At 32.2% G+C, this 17489-nt stretch overlaps 1 protein-coding gene across 1 annotated transcript; it reads left to right on the forward strand.

Moving 5' to 3' along the window:
- Nucleotides 1-12185: 12185 nt before the first annotated feature.
- Nucleotides 12186-16210, forward strand: LOC110936055 (monooxygenase 1). Its single transcript, XM_022178403.2, has 5 exons — nucleotides 12186-12454; nucleotides 12984-13031; nucleotides 14996-15173; nucleotides 15261-15489; nucleotides 15627-16210. Exons 1-5 carry the CDS (start codon nucleotides 12234-12236, stop codon nucleotides 16148-16150), a joined length of 1200 nt encoding a protein of 399 aa, XP_022034095.1. The 5' UTR covers nucleotides 12186-12233; the 3' UTR covers nucleotides 16151-16210.
- The last annotated feature ends 1279 nt before the right edge of the window (nucleotides 16211-17489 follow it).

Genomic DNA, 17489 nt, shown 5'->3' on the forward strand with positions numbered 1-17489 from the left:
TGTTAATAATTAATCTGGTCAAAACAAGTAAAACAAAAATAAAATATAAACAGCAAGGGAAGTTAAGAGTAAATCCTAGGTCATTGGTCTAGACTCATAAGTCTAAGGAATGTGCTTATTGTGTTATTGAGATTAAACACAAAAGGTTAGTGTTTAATTCACTCAATGTTGGCTCTGATACCAATCTGTCACACCCCGATATTTCCACATATTACCAGTGGGCCCGGCGGGGAGTATCGTGACGTAGTTGATATCATCATTGTCAATACACATAATATAATAGCATAGCGGAAGGCTTGGTGAATAAACTATTACAAACCATAATTGTCTGAGTGTCCGAATGAAAGAATATACAGACTGGATTGTAATAAGATCCACAGGCGGATCATAAATAAATACAAAGAAACAAAATAACAGACTTCAGGTATCTTAGGGATTTGCAAGATCCTCTTATACGACACCTAATAGCTCCAGCCTATTACGAGAGGAACCTGTCAATCAGTCTAGAAAATACGTCAGTATACACTGGTAAATACAATTAACTGACTCTTTTGAAAACATTTATGAAAATTGATTTAAGTGCACATGGCACAAATCATTTATAACTTGGGAGAATTATTTAAAGATAATCTTGTATACAGATTTACATGTTTGTCATACAATCGGGGCCGGTTGGAAGTCGGTCATGATTAACCGACTCACCACTTATAGAACCCACAAAGGAGTTATCCCCAACATGTGGGTTTATATTTTAGCATTTGCATCTGTCAGGTGTATGCCTACACCCCGTGCATAGGTCGTGACCATTTTAAAATGAAATGTGTCGAGGATATCCAGGACACGGTCGTAGTAACCCCCAAATGCTGATGTTATCAAACAAGCCATATTAAAACGGGTTATGTAAATTTATTAATCACAATCCGATTAAATGATTTCATCCCCGACCAAGTGGTATTATTATAATACCATATCCCAAGCCCATATAATGAAAATAAGTTAAAAGTATTTACCTGAGCTAATGTGATAGGTAACTCAGCAGTATAATCCTAAAGCTTTATGATGGTACCTTCTACTGGATGCTACTTAATATGTATAGAAGGTTTAATAAACTATTAGGATGCTAACGGGTCTTTAGTTAAGTCAAAGCCTTAGACCGGCTAGCTAGAATGAAACTTTACGGTTCTAAACGCTAGATTAAGCGGAGACCGGAATAGAATGTGGTTTAGACCCGACAAGCTTGGATACTTGTATAATATGGGTAAACTAATCACATTATGGAATTTGAGGATTTAATGATAAGGTTAAACCCGTTTCGGCTATTTTACGTAAACTAGTCACTTAAACCGATCCGAGCGCATAAACGCGTAACGGGTAGCCAAATGAATTATATACAGGTCTTAAATGTTATTATGCTTAAAATATGTTAATACATCAGTAGGATGTTAACATATATGCCCAAAAAGTAATTTAAACCAATTTAAGTCCCGTAAGGGCATTTTGGTAATTTTAATACTTATAAAAGAGGTTTTATAACAAACTGATGTTCTGGTCTTTTGTAATCAGTAAAAACATTTAATTTATCTCATTATATCAATAAGATATTGCATATATGTGAGGTTTACCGTTTATGGCCAAACTATGCCCCGAAAGGGCATTTTGGTCATTTCACATAGGCTTTTAAGGACATTTTTGGTAATCTGAGTTCCTAACTTATCCCTACTGTAAAAATATATACATTTGTTTAAAAATTTAGTAGGTAACAAGTCTTAGATGTTAAATATGATTTTAAACCATACCATGCACCTAATTAGTGTAAAACTCGCTAATTGACGATAATCAAGATGTCTATGTAAATCTGAGATTTTGATCAGTTTTAAATGCTCAAAATAATTTATTTAATGTATGAAATCAGTAGGAAAAAGTTTGGCATTCAAATCATTTGTTAATCTCATTTTATGCCTAAAAATGGTATTATCGTCATTAACCGAATTACACAAGAACTCTATGTTTTAAACATATTATAATCTGACCAAAAATCTTAAAATTTCTTAAAAATAATATCTTAACAGTAGGTAATGAGTTTTGGTTCAAAATCCAAATTTAAACACGTATTATGCAAGATATCGCAAATCAATAAATAAAAAGCTTCTAATTACGATATCAAGCATAACTCTTACTTGAGACCAAGAACTGATGTCATATTTTCGGGACAAGTTTAAATATCAGTAGCAAAGGTTTTTGTCCTTTCATATTTCTAAAAATCTCATTTATGTGTCAAAAGGGCATTTACGGCATTTATAAGCATATTAACAAACAAGTGCATATAATTCAAACTACTAAGGACCAAGCAATATAACTCCAGAGGGTTATGCTACTGAATAATGTGGTCCTAATGGAAGCTTAAAACATGGGAGAATTAAGCTTAAACGGGTCAGAACTGAAAGTCAAAGCAAAAGTCAAGCTTTTGCGACTTTCGGTTATAAACTGACCTTAGACTGATAATTTCCGGGTTAGGACTGATGAAACATGTTCTAATATTAATTACCAAGTCATTAGAATGTTAAAATATAATTTAGAACTTCTGTTTTATTAGTTTATAGTATTTTTAAACTTTCTGTCCAGTTTAACCTCATTTGACCCGACAATTAACTAGTCAAACGAAGTAATTAGGAGGTGCCCTTTTAAGGGTTAATCACCTACCTTAATATGGTTCCATAACCACTTTCGTTTCGGTCAGTGGCTGGACCATTTATGATTAAACCGAAAGTCAAAGCTTAATTACGATATGTTTAACTTTTCGGTTTTTAAGCTAATTAAATGGACTAAGCAGGGATTAAAACTCTTACTTAGGGTCCTTGTTATCTTTTCTACACTTGGAATTTTTCTCCTACTGCTTGCAAGCTCCATAAGTGAGTTATTTGAAAATTGTTGCAAATGTGAGTACATGAACTATGAACTAAAGCTCCTTATATACTAAGTTGCAAGCATTTGGATCAATCACAGCTGTAATGGAGGCTCCTAGGATCACCCCAGGTGTCCTAGTGGTATCCTAAAACCGACAACAAACTCCTGGTTTCAGTTTGTAAGGATATAAGGCGGTTAGTGAAGAAACCTGCAGCTGTCCAAAATTCTGCCCAGATACAGGCTTTACGGACTGTAAGCCTGACCCTTTACGATCCGTAACCGATATTGGATTGTATCGCCCAGGTACCCTCCTTACGGACCGTAAGCCTTGGCCCTTGCGGTCTGTAAGAGGCTGATCAGAAAAATAATTTCTTTGGTCTTGACACCTTTGGTCCTTCAACTTTCATAATCGTTCTCAATTATTCCTGAGAGTGTGTTTCAACACAATAAAGTCTCGGATCGAGTAAAAGGTCACTCAGAGGCATAAATTAGCATGTTGACACTTTTAGTCCCTTCGCATACATATTTTTATTATTTGTCAACTTTAGTCCTTCGAACTTAATCTTTTGCATATATGGAGTTTAGGACACGTGTCTTCATATAATTAGACACGTTTTTACGTGGTGTTAAGCCTATAGGCTTATACGGGACCTATACTACACCTACAGGCCTATATGGGTGTTGTATCGTATCCTATAGTATCGTGTCATATTGTATCGTATCATATCGTATAGTGTAGTATAAGTCTCGTATAGGTCTTGTATAGGCATATAGGCCTATATAGGACATAAATCACACCTATAGTGTTATACGGGACCTATACTACACCTATAGGCCTATACGGGTTGTATTTTATCCTATGTTATCGTATCGTATTGTATCGTATCTTATCATATAATGTATAATATAAGTCTCGTATAGGCCTATATATGTGTTGTATCATATCCTATACTTATTATTTTTATTTATTTTAAATAGAAAACTTATTTTTTATAAAAATTTTCTAAAACGATTAATATTGTATAAAATGTTGGTAAAAAAACCTTATATATATGCCCTATATTGGCCAATACATGGCATATATTGGGCATGAATCATATACGAGACTTATACGAGGGGTCCTATACGCCACGTATAGGTCTGTACGCGGCTTATAAGAGCAGCCAAACCAGAACTGACATGAGTCAGACACTGAGTTTGATGTAACCCTAAAAGACAAAAATAGCCCCCAAAGAAAAAGAAACCCTCAGTTAGTTACAATAGCCTTAAAAGTTCGTACTTCATCATCCCAAATTCATCTACAGGTATAAAACCTAAATTCAGTGTTCTAACCAGCGTAAATCGTTAGTGAAATACTGATTATCATATACATCCGACTTCGTCTTCTTCCCAACAATGAATCCCGTTCAAGCTGTGATAAGAGGACGTTTCCGTACCCCTTTACCTTACTCTCTAACATCGAGTTTCTATAAAACTTGATTCGTCTACATGTTCGAATCTCATCACCAGCTTCAAATTTCTTCTACTTCAATTATTTTCTCCTTCCATTAACTGCAATGAGTTCTCTACTATCTTTTAATGGTGGGTGGGTGGGTTAATAAAATACAGTAAAACCTCTATAAATTAATAATATTGGGAACGAGATATTTTATTAATTTAGCGAGATATTATTATATCGATAATTTAATAATTTATTAATTTAAAGTGGTTTTACATATGACCTTTAAATTTCTAAGGGGTTGTTTGTTTACTTCTTAATGAGGCTCTTAATGGTTCAGACCTCTTACTGGTTCAGTACTTAATGGTTCAGACTGTTTGTTCACGAGCAGATGTCTGAATGATTCAGACATTTGTCTCTGAATGGTTAAAAATTATACAAAGTCTGAATGGTTAAGACATCTAATCTGAATTGGTCAGACGTTTGCCTCTGAACGGTTAAGCATGATATAGGCTCTTAATGGTTCAGACTCTTACTGGTTGAGCACTTAATGGTTCAGACCTCTTACTAGTTCAGCACTTAACCATTCAGATGTTGCCAAACAGCCCTAAGTCTAATGTACATTCACAAATTAATTGAATTTGTCAAGTTCATTGTTTTTAATACAAAAAGTTAAGTTCATGATACCAAAAAATAAATTATAAAAACAAGTTTCAATGCATATTTCTTAAGTGCATTGCAAGCGACAACAACTCTTCACAACTTTTTGTTGTAATACGAGAAGACATGCCCCAACTCTCATGTGCAATGAGGAGATTTAAAGACGAACTCAAGATAGATTTGAAATTCAACAAAACAAATAGATTCATTTTTACTAGACAATCTTAGAATTTAGAATTTTTTAGTAACTATTAATTTATAGTTTCGTTGGGACCAATATATATACACTGAGATTTCAAGAAAGTTATTATCTTATTATTTTATTGATTGAGGTCCAATTTTGACTGGTCCTTGTTGAGACTGGAGAAATTATTAATTTTATCGAGGTTATTAATTTATCGAGTATTAATTTATAGAGGTTTTACTGAATGTCACAACTTCAATAAACCAAATGTCTTTAACGTGGGAGTCGGTTAAAATAACTAATGAAAATATTATGGTTTCTATATATAAAAGTGAAAGCATCGAAACCAAATAGGTGATGGAATCTAGTAGATGTGTTCTTGATTTTATTCAACTACAAATTTGTATTGCACCGTGGTGAACTTACAACAATGGGGGAAATGAAAAAGAAAGGGAAGACGTTTTTTGGTTATTTACAAACATTCCTGTGGAATATTTGGGAAAAAAAAAATCTAATTTCAATTTTCTATAATCACCAACCAAACATATTTTATGATGGAATTAATTTGAATTCCTACTTTAATTCCATCAAATTCTCTAAATCAAACGGACAAATTTCAATTCTCTTGAAACACTACAATTATTTCACAAATATTTCGTGAACCAAACGACCTCTTAGGACGAATTCCGAAATTTTTGCTTTGAATATTATATAAGGATTTTAGGTTCTCATAAGCAAGTCATGTTAATTATATCTACTCGTCCATACGAATCTTCTCCATACAGTAAATGTCTTACAGTCATTAAATATCAGGCTTCTTAAGCGTAATTATCTTCATATTGCTGATATGTGTGGCATATTATTGACTGGAAAATATATGCTAAAACCATAAGTTAATAAATAATGAAAGCTAAATGTTATCATGGAAACGATTTTTAAGTAATATTTTGTGATTTAAAGTTAAATGAATAATTGAGGAATTTAAATAAATTGAATAAAATTCGTAAATCTAATTACCATTTACAATATCGTTTAATTTGAATTTCAACTCATTTATAATATTCGAATTAATCATTCATATTGATTATTGTTCTTATGAGTGATTGTTAAAAAGATTTAATATGGTTGGAGGATAAGCATGGTAAAAATACAATATTTTAAAGAGCCAACTTCCGTTTTGCTTCCTTTGGTTTGGTCATTTTAACGGTTTTGCTTCAAACCTTTAAAAATAGTCATTTTACTCCCTGATCTTTGAAGCCTTTTATGATTTCACTCCTCGCCTCTAACTCCATCCATATTGCATATTAATTGAAAGGGTATTTTGGTAATTTTAAGTATAAAATAAGAGGCATTTTAGTCTTTCCCATCCAACCTAAAAAGATATTTTATTATATTATTATTATACATATATAAGACAAAGATACACATCTCCTCTCTCTAATTACTCTCCCTCTTCCTGTCTCTTTCTTATCTCTCCCACAAAATCACCGGTGCTATCTGGTTCAATATCAGTTCCTTCTACAAAATCATCAGAAATACCACCACCACCGCCGCCGCCGCCACTACACCTACACCTTTACCACCACTAACCCACAACCACTACACTTCCACTGTCACCCCCACAACACCCACCATCGCTACACCTCCACTGTTTGATGATTTGTCTTTGAGAGTGTGTCTTATTCGTGGAAGAGATAAGAAAGAGACAAGAAGAGAGAGAGTAATTAGAGAGAGGAGATGTGTATCTTTGTCTTATATATGTATAATAATAATATAATAAAATATCTTTTTAGGTTGGATGGGAAAGACTAAAATGCCTCTTATTTTATACTTGAAATTACCAAAATACCCTTTCAGTTAACATGCAATATGGATGGAGTTAGAGGCGGGGAGTGAAATCATGAAAGGCTTCAAAGATCAGGGAGTAAAATGGCTATTTTTAAAGGTTTGGGGCAAAACCGTTAAAGTGACCAAATCACATAGAGCAAAACGGAAGTTTACTCTATTTTAAATAAAAAAATAGATGGTAAATATTAAAAAAAATTAACTTAACAAAATTTATAACTGTTACATCAATATTCATTTTCAAATACATATCTTGATGAATGTATATGTTAACAAATACATTATACTTTATTCCATTATTATTCAACGTGCAATTCATATGTTTTTTAAGACATTTCTTTTTAATTATTAATTATATAACACTATATTTATCAACCCATGTAATACACGAGGTTGTAACCTAGCGTGTGTGTGTGTATAGCGAGAGAGATAGTTTAAAATACAAAAGTCTCTTAACATGGGGCCGTACACGAACGACAAAATAACGTGCATAATTATGATATAACATGCGTAATTACGGTAAAAACAACCTATGCGCGATTTTGTGTTTTAAACCATGCGCGATTTCTTCTTCATGCGTAATTAGAGTTTGAAATTTATAACGTGCTTAGGTTATAAATGAACACGCATAATTAAGTCGTGTACCATCGCAAGTTAAGAAGCTACTGAAAATTAATCTTCCCATGTATGTATATACACACATATATAGGCTTTTTTCTTAATATGCCACTGATAAAATGTGTCCTGAGCGATAGACCTCCTCATGCCGACTATGGGTTCGTTGATTCCGGTTATAAGCACATTACTTTTTTCGATCGTTTAAAAATACATTATAGGGTAAAGGAACTAGATCGAAAACGGAAAGCAGTTATTAATAGCTGTATAGCACTTTTTTCTTTCTTTTATTATGTTTATTGTTCAAATAATTATTTGTTTGTTAACTTTTTTTAATCTTATTTTAGTACATTGAGCCATAGATAAAATAATCCGGATACGTCCAACCGCTAAAACTACTTGTTTTTATAATATTGTTGTGCATGTCTCGCCTACTAATCCCATCTTTGATTGCGAGTAACCAAATTACAATATGAAGTTTTATGGTATAAGTTATATTAACTAGTTTTTCATTTTAAATTTCATGAGTGTCGGTTTATAAATATGAACACTATGATAGAGGATTCTGTACATTAATTTAAAAGTGTGAGAAGAATGAGAAATATTGTGATGATAACATGTGTTCTCAATCTAAATTAATTCAAAATGACAAACAAGTAATTTTCTTTATTGATTTAATTAATTGACAACCTTCCATAACCGCCACCCTTAATTATAGGAATACGAATTAAGAATTAATCTACGAAGTTGTGTCATCTCGTTCAGAACTGTATAGTGTTATATTTTTTTATATAGTGTTACATAGTGTTATATGGTGCTATATGGTGTTATATAGTGTTATATGATGGATGTATAGTGTTAAATAATGTTATATGGTGTTATATAATGTTATTTTAGAGTTATATAGTGTTATACTGTTATATTTGTCTGATAGCATATCTATGATAGATGTATAGTGTTATATAGTGTTATATAGTGTTACATAGTGTTATATGGTGTTATATGATGTTATATAGTGTTATACGGTGTTATATGCTGTTATATATTGTTATGTAATGTTATATGATAGATGTATAGTGTTATATATTTCTTGTAGCAGTTACATATTTTTAGATTTTTTAGAATGTCCGAATTTTAAAATAAGTTTAAAATTGAATCGCTAGATTTTAGGAGTGAATTGCTAGAATTTAGGAGAGGTTACCTAATTTGAAACATATACAAAGACACTATCACCTCTACGATTTTCAAATCAGTCCAAATAATTAAAACACAATTTATAATTTGGTTCTTATTGATCTCAACCATTAGATCAAAGATCTAATGGTTTAAAACACTTCTCACACTTTTGAATTAATATACACTATCCCTGAGTTTTTTCCTAAAAGGGTGTAGTTGGAAAAATTATTTACCTAAATGGATACTTTGAAAAGTATTTAACAAAATTGGTTTTTTTTTAAACTTACCTTTTCTAACTCCTAATCTTATTGGGTAAAATAATTTCTATTTAAAAACAATATTCTTTAACAAGAGTTAAAAAATAAGTTTCTAATAAAACTAAAAACATACTGTTGGATCATAAAATTTTATAAAAAAGATTTTGAATTTCTTTTTAGTTTAAACATTTTCTTTTGCCTTTATTAAAGCGTTTTTTAATATAAAAGTCTATATTCTTTTATAAATATTAGTTTTCTTACATATACCTTTTTTAACAAATTTTAAAAAAAAATATATCTAACTTTTAAATACATCTTTAAATAATTTAGAATATGTACTTTCCAAGACAATTTTATGAAATAGGAATCAAATAATATGAGTTACAAATGGTTGATTTAATATTCTTAAGAACATTATCTTTAGTAACGATATGATATTTATATTTTTTTTAATAATTAAGATGTATTTATTTATTATGCAAAGTATTAAAAGATTTTAAAAATAGTTAAAACATGAAAAATAAAGGTTTGAATATGTGATAAGACACACACCTCACGCAAAATTCGTGAGTTTAGTTTAGTATAAATAGATTAATTTCCGGTGAACTTACAAACATGTTTAGCTAATTGGTCAGTTTCATGTCAGCCCGACAAGTTCATAGATTAACCCATTTTTTTATTTGACTTATTGATATGTGTTTTATGTCAAAAACTTATTTGGTTGAGTATGTTTCGCGTTGAAAACTTGACCCGCTTAACACCCCTAAATTATTGAATGATATGTGTGACATTTTAAAATGACAACTAACAAACATTTATGAAAAATATTGTTATGTAAGTTCAAAAAATATATGAGAAAGAATATAGACAACATTCTTAAAAAATAGTTAAAAGAAATATAAATAGTAATAAATAATTTAACTAACATGCAAATAATTGTTTCAAAGTCACACGACGTGTTTTTTAGTTGAACTATAATTTTTGTTAAATAACATATTTTTGAAAAGAAATTATTTTATCCAATAAGATTAGAAGTGAGAAAAAACTAGTTTAAAAAAAATCTATATTAGTAATAATTTTCAAAGTACCCATTTAGATAAATAATTTTTTCAATTACACCATTTTAGAAAAAGCTCCACTATCCCTACCCTCATCTATACATATAATAAAAGAAACCAATTTGAGGACACTTGTCATCATATTAGGTCATGTCTTATGGATAATTATAATTTTAGTTAAATCTTTTCTAATTAATTATAGATAAACCTCCTACTAAATATTTATTTAGTTTAATTATTACTTTTATATTTATCTATTTACTTCAAATTCAAACTTAGTTTTCTAATTTGATATTAGAGTAAATTACGATTTTGGCCCCCGTGGTTATATCACTTTTATCCTTTTAGCCCAAAAATGATTTTTTTAACATCTGAGCACTCAATGTCTTTTTTCCTAACCCTTTTGGACCCCAACATCTTTTTTTCTATCTAATTTGATATTAGAGTAAATTACGATTTTGGCCCCTGTGGTTATATCACTTTTACCCTTTTAGCTCAAAAATGAATTTTTTTACATCTGAGCCCTCAACGCCTTTTTTTCTAACCCTTTTGGACCCCAACGTCTTTTTTCTAACCCTTGCGGTTTTAAAGATATAACTCTTTTTATTTGGTATATAAAATTGTATTTATTCAACCCGTATGGTTTTTATAGATATAACTTTTTAGTATTTAATATATAAAATTATATTTATTCAACCCGTGCAATAAAAGAGATTTTTAAAGATATATTATTTTATTATTTAGTATATAAAATTCATTTATTCGACCCGTGTAATACACGGGGTTATAACCTAGTTATTATAATGAAAAAAGGTTGGGTTTTAACTCTTTAACAAAAGAAAAAAAAAATGATTGCTAATTGGCTATGACTACATTCTATGTTTTGGACCCCTGACAAGAAACTCTAGATTCTATGTTTTTGGACCGCTGACAAGAAACTATAGATTCAATGTTTTGGACCGCAATTTTTTGGACCACCTAACAGTAAGTTTTGTCTATGTTTGAATCTTCATTTAGAAAATACATATTCAACTTTTTACTTCGATTTAAATGCTATTATATCATATAATCTAGTAAATGACTAAAATAAAGACTGGTTCATTTATTTTGCTGATTTAGCAAATAAGAAAACAACCGAGAGAGAATTAAATTTAACTACATTACTTATATGTTTGTATCATATTGGCTAACACTTAATTACATGGATAATCCATGTAATTTATGCGGTATATACATTTCATTGATTGGGTATTTTTCATAATAAAAAACAAATCCGATAGGGTTTCCTTTCTTATTAGAAAACCAAAAACAAAAATAAAACCCTCCAACATCCTATATACCATGCCCCACTATGCATGGTAGGGGTTCGTAGAGCGAAAGCAACCATTGTCGTCACTGAGGCGACCATAAATTTAGAACGGTTGTGATGTCACGGTACATATTTGCTAAACTACGTACCGTTTCTCGTTTTGGGATCCAATCATGAAACACAAAGTTTAACCAACAATTGAATGATGACGATTCACGATGTATCTCCTTCAAACTCCAAACCGAGTGGGTTCTTGGGAATTCGGTAATTGGGGCTAGATCTACCCTTAATCTTTGCGCTCACTTTTCAATTTGTTTCAAAGTGTGCGCCAGGCATCCAAGCGCTCACTTTCTATTTGCTAATCACACAAGTCACAAGTTAGGTCCTGACAATGAGTCATGGGCCTTGGAATGATTTATAAATGATAGGGTGATCCGGACTCATGACTTATTGGAGGTCCGGGTTACATAGAACTTGGATCTGATTATATAGAAAGCTTGAGGATAATTGTTAAATTAAATGAAGTTTATACGATTGGTATAGTATATAATATATATATTTTTATCAAACCCAACAAGCTTTTATTTTTGAATTTAAAACAGAAAGGACTATTTAACATTTTGTCATCTTCTTTTTGTTTCTACACTCTACTTAATTTTGGAGGGGCCAACTTTTTTTGGTTTTATTGTGTGACATTCTATATATAAGAGAAACTTAAGAGTTGCTTTATTGTGCGACATTTTATATACAAGAGAAACTTAAGAGTTGCTTTCACTAAGAAGTTGCTATGTACGAAGAAGAAGTGGTGATAATCGGGGCAGGGATCAGCGGGCTAGCAACGGCCCTCGCCCTTCACAAGAAAGGGATCAAAAGCATAGTAATGGAGAGATCAGAAACTCTGAGGAACAATAGCGGAACAGGGATTGGAATCCGGCCAAACGGATGGCGAGCTCTGGATCAGCTTGGCGTCGCGGATATCCTCCGTCGCACCGCTATCCCTTTTCAAAGGTCTCCTTTTGCTGATAGTTAGTTTTCACTTTTCAAAATCATTACAATTATATAAAGTTCTATATGATGAATAATATGCAGCAGTAATTAACATATCAACAAAACTTAAAACAAAATAGGAATAAGTTTAACAATAAAAATACAAGAAATGAGTTCAAGTTGAAAGGTAACTGAGCGAAAGAAATTCACAAATGATCGAAAAATCGATTTAAAAAATGAAATAAGATATTTACTAATTTTCCTTAAGAGGCATATGTCTCTATCAAGTGGGCTAGTCGTATTCATGTAACTTTGAAGTAACTAAGCGAAAGAAGTTCACACGATTAACATATGTCCCTATAACCATCTATTAAAAAAATATGTTTTGTAATTTTCATTTAGGTTAAAAGAATCATTAACGAGTTAATTTGTCACATTTATGATTCCGTGATCTTAAACATCGACTATCATGTTAGTCAATAATTGGTATATATCCTCAATAAAGAGTTAATGATGCTAATATGCAATGGTACTTCATGTCTTTGTATAGGGAAAGAGTCGTATCGCTTGATGGAGGGAGAAAACAAGACATCTCATTGTAAGTTCTATGAGCTTAGAAACTTAGCGAATGACATTCTAAAATGTTTTTACTTTTAAGTTCTTACGTATTTATGATTTTGATCTAATGTGACAATAAAGTTGAATGGCCTATTGAATTATATGCTAGTAACATTTTGAGGGTGTGATAAGGCTTAGGGATTATTAGATCCTGAGTTTCAGGGGCGCAGATTCTAGTGGGCGGGAGGGTGCGGCCGACCCCCCGAACTTTTCACTCAGTAGTGGAGAGTATGTAATTTTCATATAGAAATTTTTGGGTATATACGTGTTCGACCCCCCGGTTTTATAGAAATTTTTGGATATATACGTTTTTGACCTCTCGGTCGGAAATCTCAAGCTTCGCCACTGCTGGGTTCGATTCCCACAAGAGGGTTTTTTTCTCAAATTTATTGGGTTTCCTCCTGAATTGGTGTAGTGGAGATGGATATGATCGGGTGGTTCTGCTGGTGGTACGATGATACTCCAGTGGTCCGCCAGTGATTCAAATTTGCCACTAAAAAAACAATAAAGTTGAATGACGTATGAAGCGCTATTTTTGATAAAACTAAGAGTTGAACTTACCTTGGGCCTGACGAAGACCTGCCCCTCATTCTTTTCGCTTCATATAACTTCGTAGTGTTAATTTTATAAAAAATCTAATTTTTTTATGTAGTGTAAACTTTTGGGCTTTCAGAGTCCGGGCCCTCTCATTTAACAGAAAATTAAGTTCAGCATCCGCTAATGCTAAGAGAATACTAGAGGCCATATACTCTTCCCCATACTCAAATTTGAGGGAAAATCTAAGATTTTGTTTATCTTTACTTGGACGTTAGATTCCCCATCCCCTTCTCCCATACCCTAAATTAAGTGAAAAACTTCTTTTTGAATTGCCACACACTATATATATATAAATATATAGGGTCTAACAAGTGGAAAACTAAAGTAAACTTTCATATTTGGGTTCAGTATTTATCATCTGACTCATATTTTTTAGTGGTTGTAAGTGAAATAAAATATTATTTAGTTGATTTATAAATCTATATTAAAAAATAGAATTTCTATATCTCTCATATTAATAAATAAAAAATAAGTATCAGTTTTTGAAAATATTTTATTATTTGAACATGTATTTTTATGATTTATATTGATATTCACGTATTTTGTTATAAATATTAATAAATGAGTAAATTACTTTTTGAGTCCCTGTCTTTTATTAGTTTTAACCACTTGAGTCCAAAATAAAAAAGTTTAACATCTTAAATCCCTAACCGCTTATTTTATAACGCTTTGAGTCCAATTTTTAACACTTGTACTTTTGATTTTTGACTCAAGTGGTTAAAACCACTAGAACACAGGGGCTCAAAACGTTATAAAATGAGCGGTTAGGGACTCGGAATGTTAAACCTTTTGATTTGGACTTAAGTGGTTAAAACCACTAAAACACAGAGACTCAAAAAGTTGTTTCTTCTTAATAAATTTATTATATTTGACATATATGTAATTTCCTGAAAACTAATTTCTTTATAATTGAACATGTCCCCCAAGTATTCTCCGCCTAGACCGAATACTCTCAATTCCCCGTTCAACTGACTAGGGAGCTTCTAGTGACTTCTACAACCATGCTTCTAAGTAAAAAGTCCACTTGTTTACATAGTAGATTTATATAATAAAACTAAGGGACTAATTACTAAGATGACAAAACTCTAACACGACACATCCGATCTACGAGTGTAAATTTCTAATACGCACAAAAAATGCCACAAATCTAAGATGAATTTAATGGGTTTAGGTTTACTGTATACGAGTTTAAGTCATAGTGAATTCGTTTAGTTAAATGGATTGTGTTAGTGTCAACATGTAGGGTTGAAGATTTGACAACATTTTATTGTTTGTGTATTGAGGTATCATTTTATCCTTTTCCCCACAAACTTAAGGGCTAATTATTTTTATTGTTTGTGTATTGAGGTATCATTGTGTTGGTGAAACACGTTGCTTGCGAAGGAAGGATATTATAGACACTCTTTATGCTGCACTTCCACCTACCACCGTTAAGTTCAGTTGCCAACTTGATTCTATAGAATTAGACCCACTTACTACTAAACCAATTCTTAGGTTCATCGATGGAAGCTCAATTATCACTAAGGTATTAACCAAATCTAAACAATCTTGGCTAGTTTTGCAAGTCACTACATGATTTCATTAGAATAACAATGCCTCTTGGTTGTTGTAGGTTGTAATTGGTTGTGATGGTGGCAAGTCGATCGTTTCAGATTTCCTTAACCTCAAGCCTACAAAGATGTTCCCGATATTTTCAGTTAGAGGCTTAACTAACTACCCACATGGTCATCCCTTCGGCCACGAGTTTACGAATTTCATGAAAGATGACATGCATGTGGGTAGAGTTCCGATTGACAATAACACGATTTATTGGTTCTCTTCACAGCCATACATTCCTAAAGGTCTTTTTATCATCTTGAAATATTAGATATTGTTAATTAACTGTTTATATTAATAGAAGTACATTGAGAAGTACGATGTATAATATAAAGTAAACCCTAATAAAGATATTCTCTTTGATTATAACTATGATGAACAGATGAAGGAATTTGGAAAAATCCCGAGGTAATACGACAATACGCCATAGAGTTGCTAGGCAACTTTCCCCATGAGATTCAAGAAATGGCTAAGAACGCAGACATTAACTCATTGTCGTTTACACACTTAAGATATCGTGACCCGTGGGACATACTAGTGGGGACATTTTCTAGAGGAACAGTGACAGTTGCTGGTGATGCTATGCATGTCATGGGTCCATTTATGGGGCAAGGTGGCTCTGCAGCACTAGAAGATGCGGTTGTGTTGGCTAGAAATATGGCTCAAGCGGGTTTGAACCATATTCAGAGTGGAAGTAATGTCATTGTCCATAGAGTTGGGGAAGCATTTAACAGGTTTGTAAGAGAACGAAGGGTCAGAGTGGTTCGATTGTCGTTGCAAGCTTACCTCATTGGCATGATGTTGGGTACTTCTTCGCACCTAAAGAAAATAATATGGACCATATTGTTAAATTTCTTCTTTCCGAACCAAAAGAGTCATATGGATTATGATTGTGGTGATCTTTGATGTGTTCAAAGATATTTATGCTTTTTTTTCATTAATATATTGCAAAACATTTTAGTATAAGGTGCAAAGATACAAATGAATAATAAGTTGTGTGATATGATTACAAGTTTGATGATATACATACTCTTTACTTAGACATTAAGGTGTACTCACTTGGACCCTTTGTGATGTTGGGTTGAAAGAACGGTACCGTGGGGAACACCACACTATGATGTGCGACCCCCACGAGTAGTTATCACACTCGGGGTTGTGACGTTGTGGGGATGGAGACATTGAAGAATTTTCATTTTTTTACTTTTCTTTTATGTTTTTGAGGATAAATAGGAAACACTATAATGTAGATAACTGAGAGATATACAACAAAAATACGTACAACGGGGTTCAAACATTATCTCGAACACCGGGGAATGTAGCACAAGACAATCTTGGATTCTATGGTATTTTTTTATGAGAGGCAACAATGAAAGTCTTACACCAAAATAATATAACTTTGCTTAGAATAAGGAAATGTACGTCTAAAGATCAAGCAACAAGTTGGCATGCCTATTATCAAATAATTGACTACAAAAGTTTTGAGCAACTTCCACATTAGCATATGTCAACTAAAACGGGAGAGTATTATCCACCTTATATCTGCTTTCTTTCACTAGGTCTTGTCTTGTCATGCTGAATTTTTAATGTAAATTTTTCAATAAGACAACATAACTAACCCGACAACCAGGGGTGAAAATATGTGCTGCATTCTTTTCCCTTAGCTATGGTTTTGTCTCACTTGTTGCAACCAATATTGTTACCGAGCAACAAGTTACATAAAAACACCCTTCAAGTAAAACAAAAAAACATATATAAACCAACATAGAAAATAAAAAATATACAGGTAATCATCATTTGACCAATCTTAATCCGACCTGTCTTCATATGGATCAAAGCACGGATGATCCTATTTATTATAATTCTAATTGTCTTTACCAGGACCATTATGATTACATACTTAACGTCTAAATCCTCGTCTGGAATCTATTCGTCATAGCCTTCAACCTCTTTACAACCAGAATGTTGTCCGCTTCAACCCCTGGAACGTTGTGCGATTCGACCACATAGCATTATCTGGTTCGACCACTGGAACGTTTTCAAGTATAACTTGTGGAGGCGGTTTTAAAATCTAGAAAATATTACCATATTGATTATTCGGGTTGTTTGTGTCCACTTTTTCCAAAGGGATTTAAAGGGGTTGGAAGATAGAGATGCTTGAAGTGTCTTTATAAAAGTTAGTTTCATCTATACTATACTATACTATAATGCATAACGGAGGGGCATTTTAAGATATCCAAAAAAAATA

This window comes from Helianthus annuus, chromosome 4 (assembly GCF_002127325.2).
Source record: "Helianthus annuus cultivar XRQ/B chromosome 4, HanXRQr2.0-SUNRISE, whole genome shotgun sequence".
NCBI classification, from domain to species: Eukaryota; Viridiplantae; Streptophyta; class Magnoliopsida; order Asterales; family Asteraceae; genus Helianthus; species Helianthus annuus.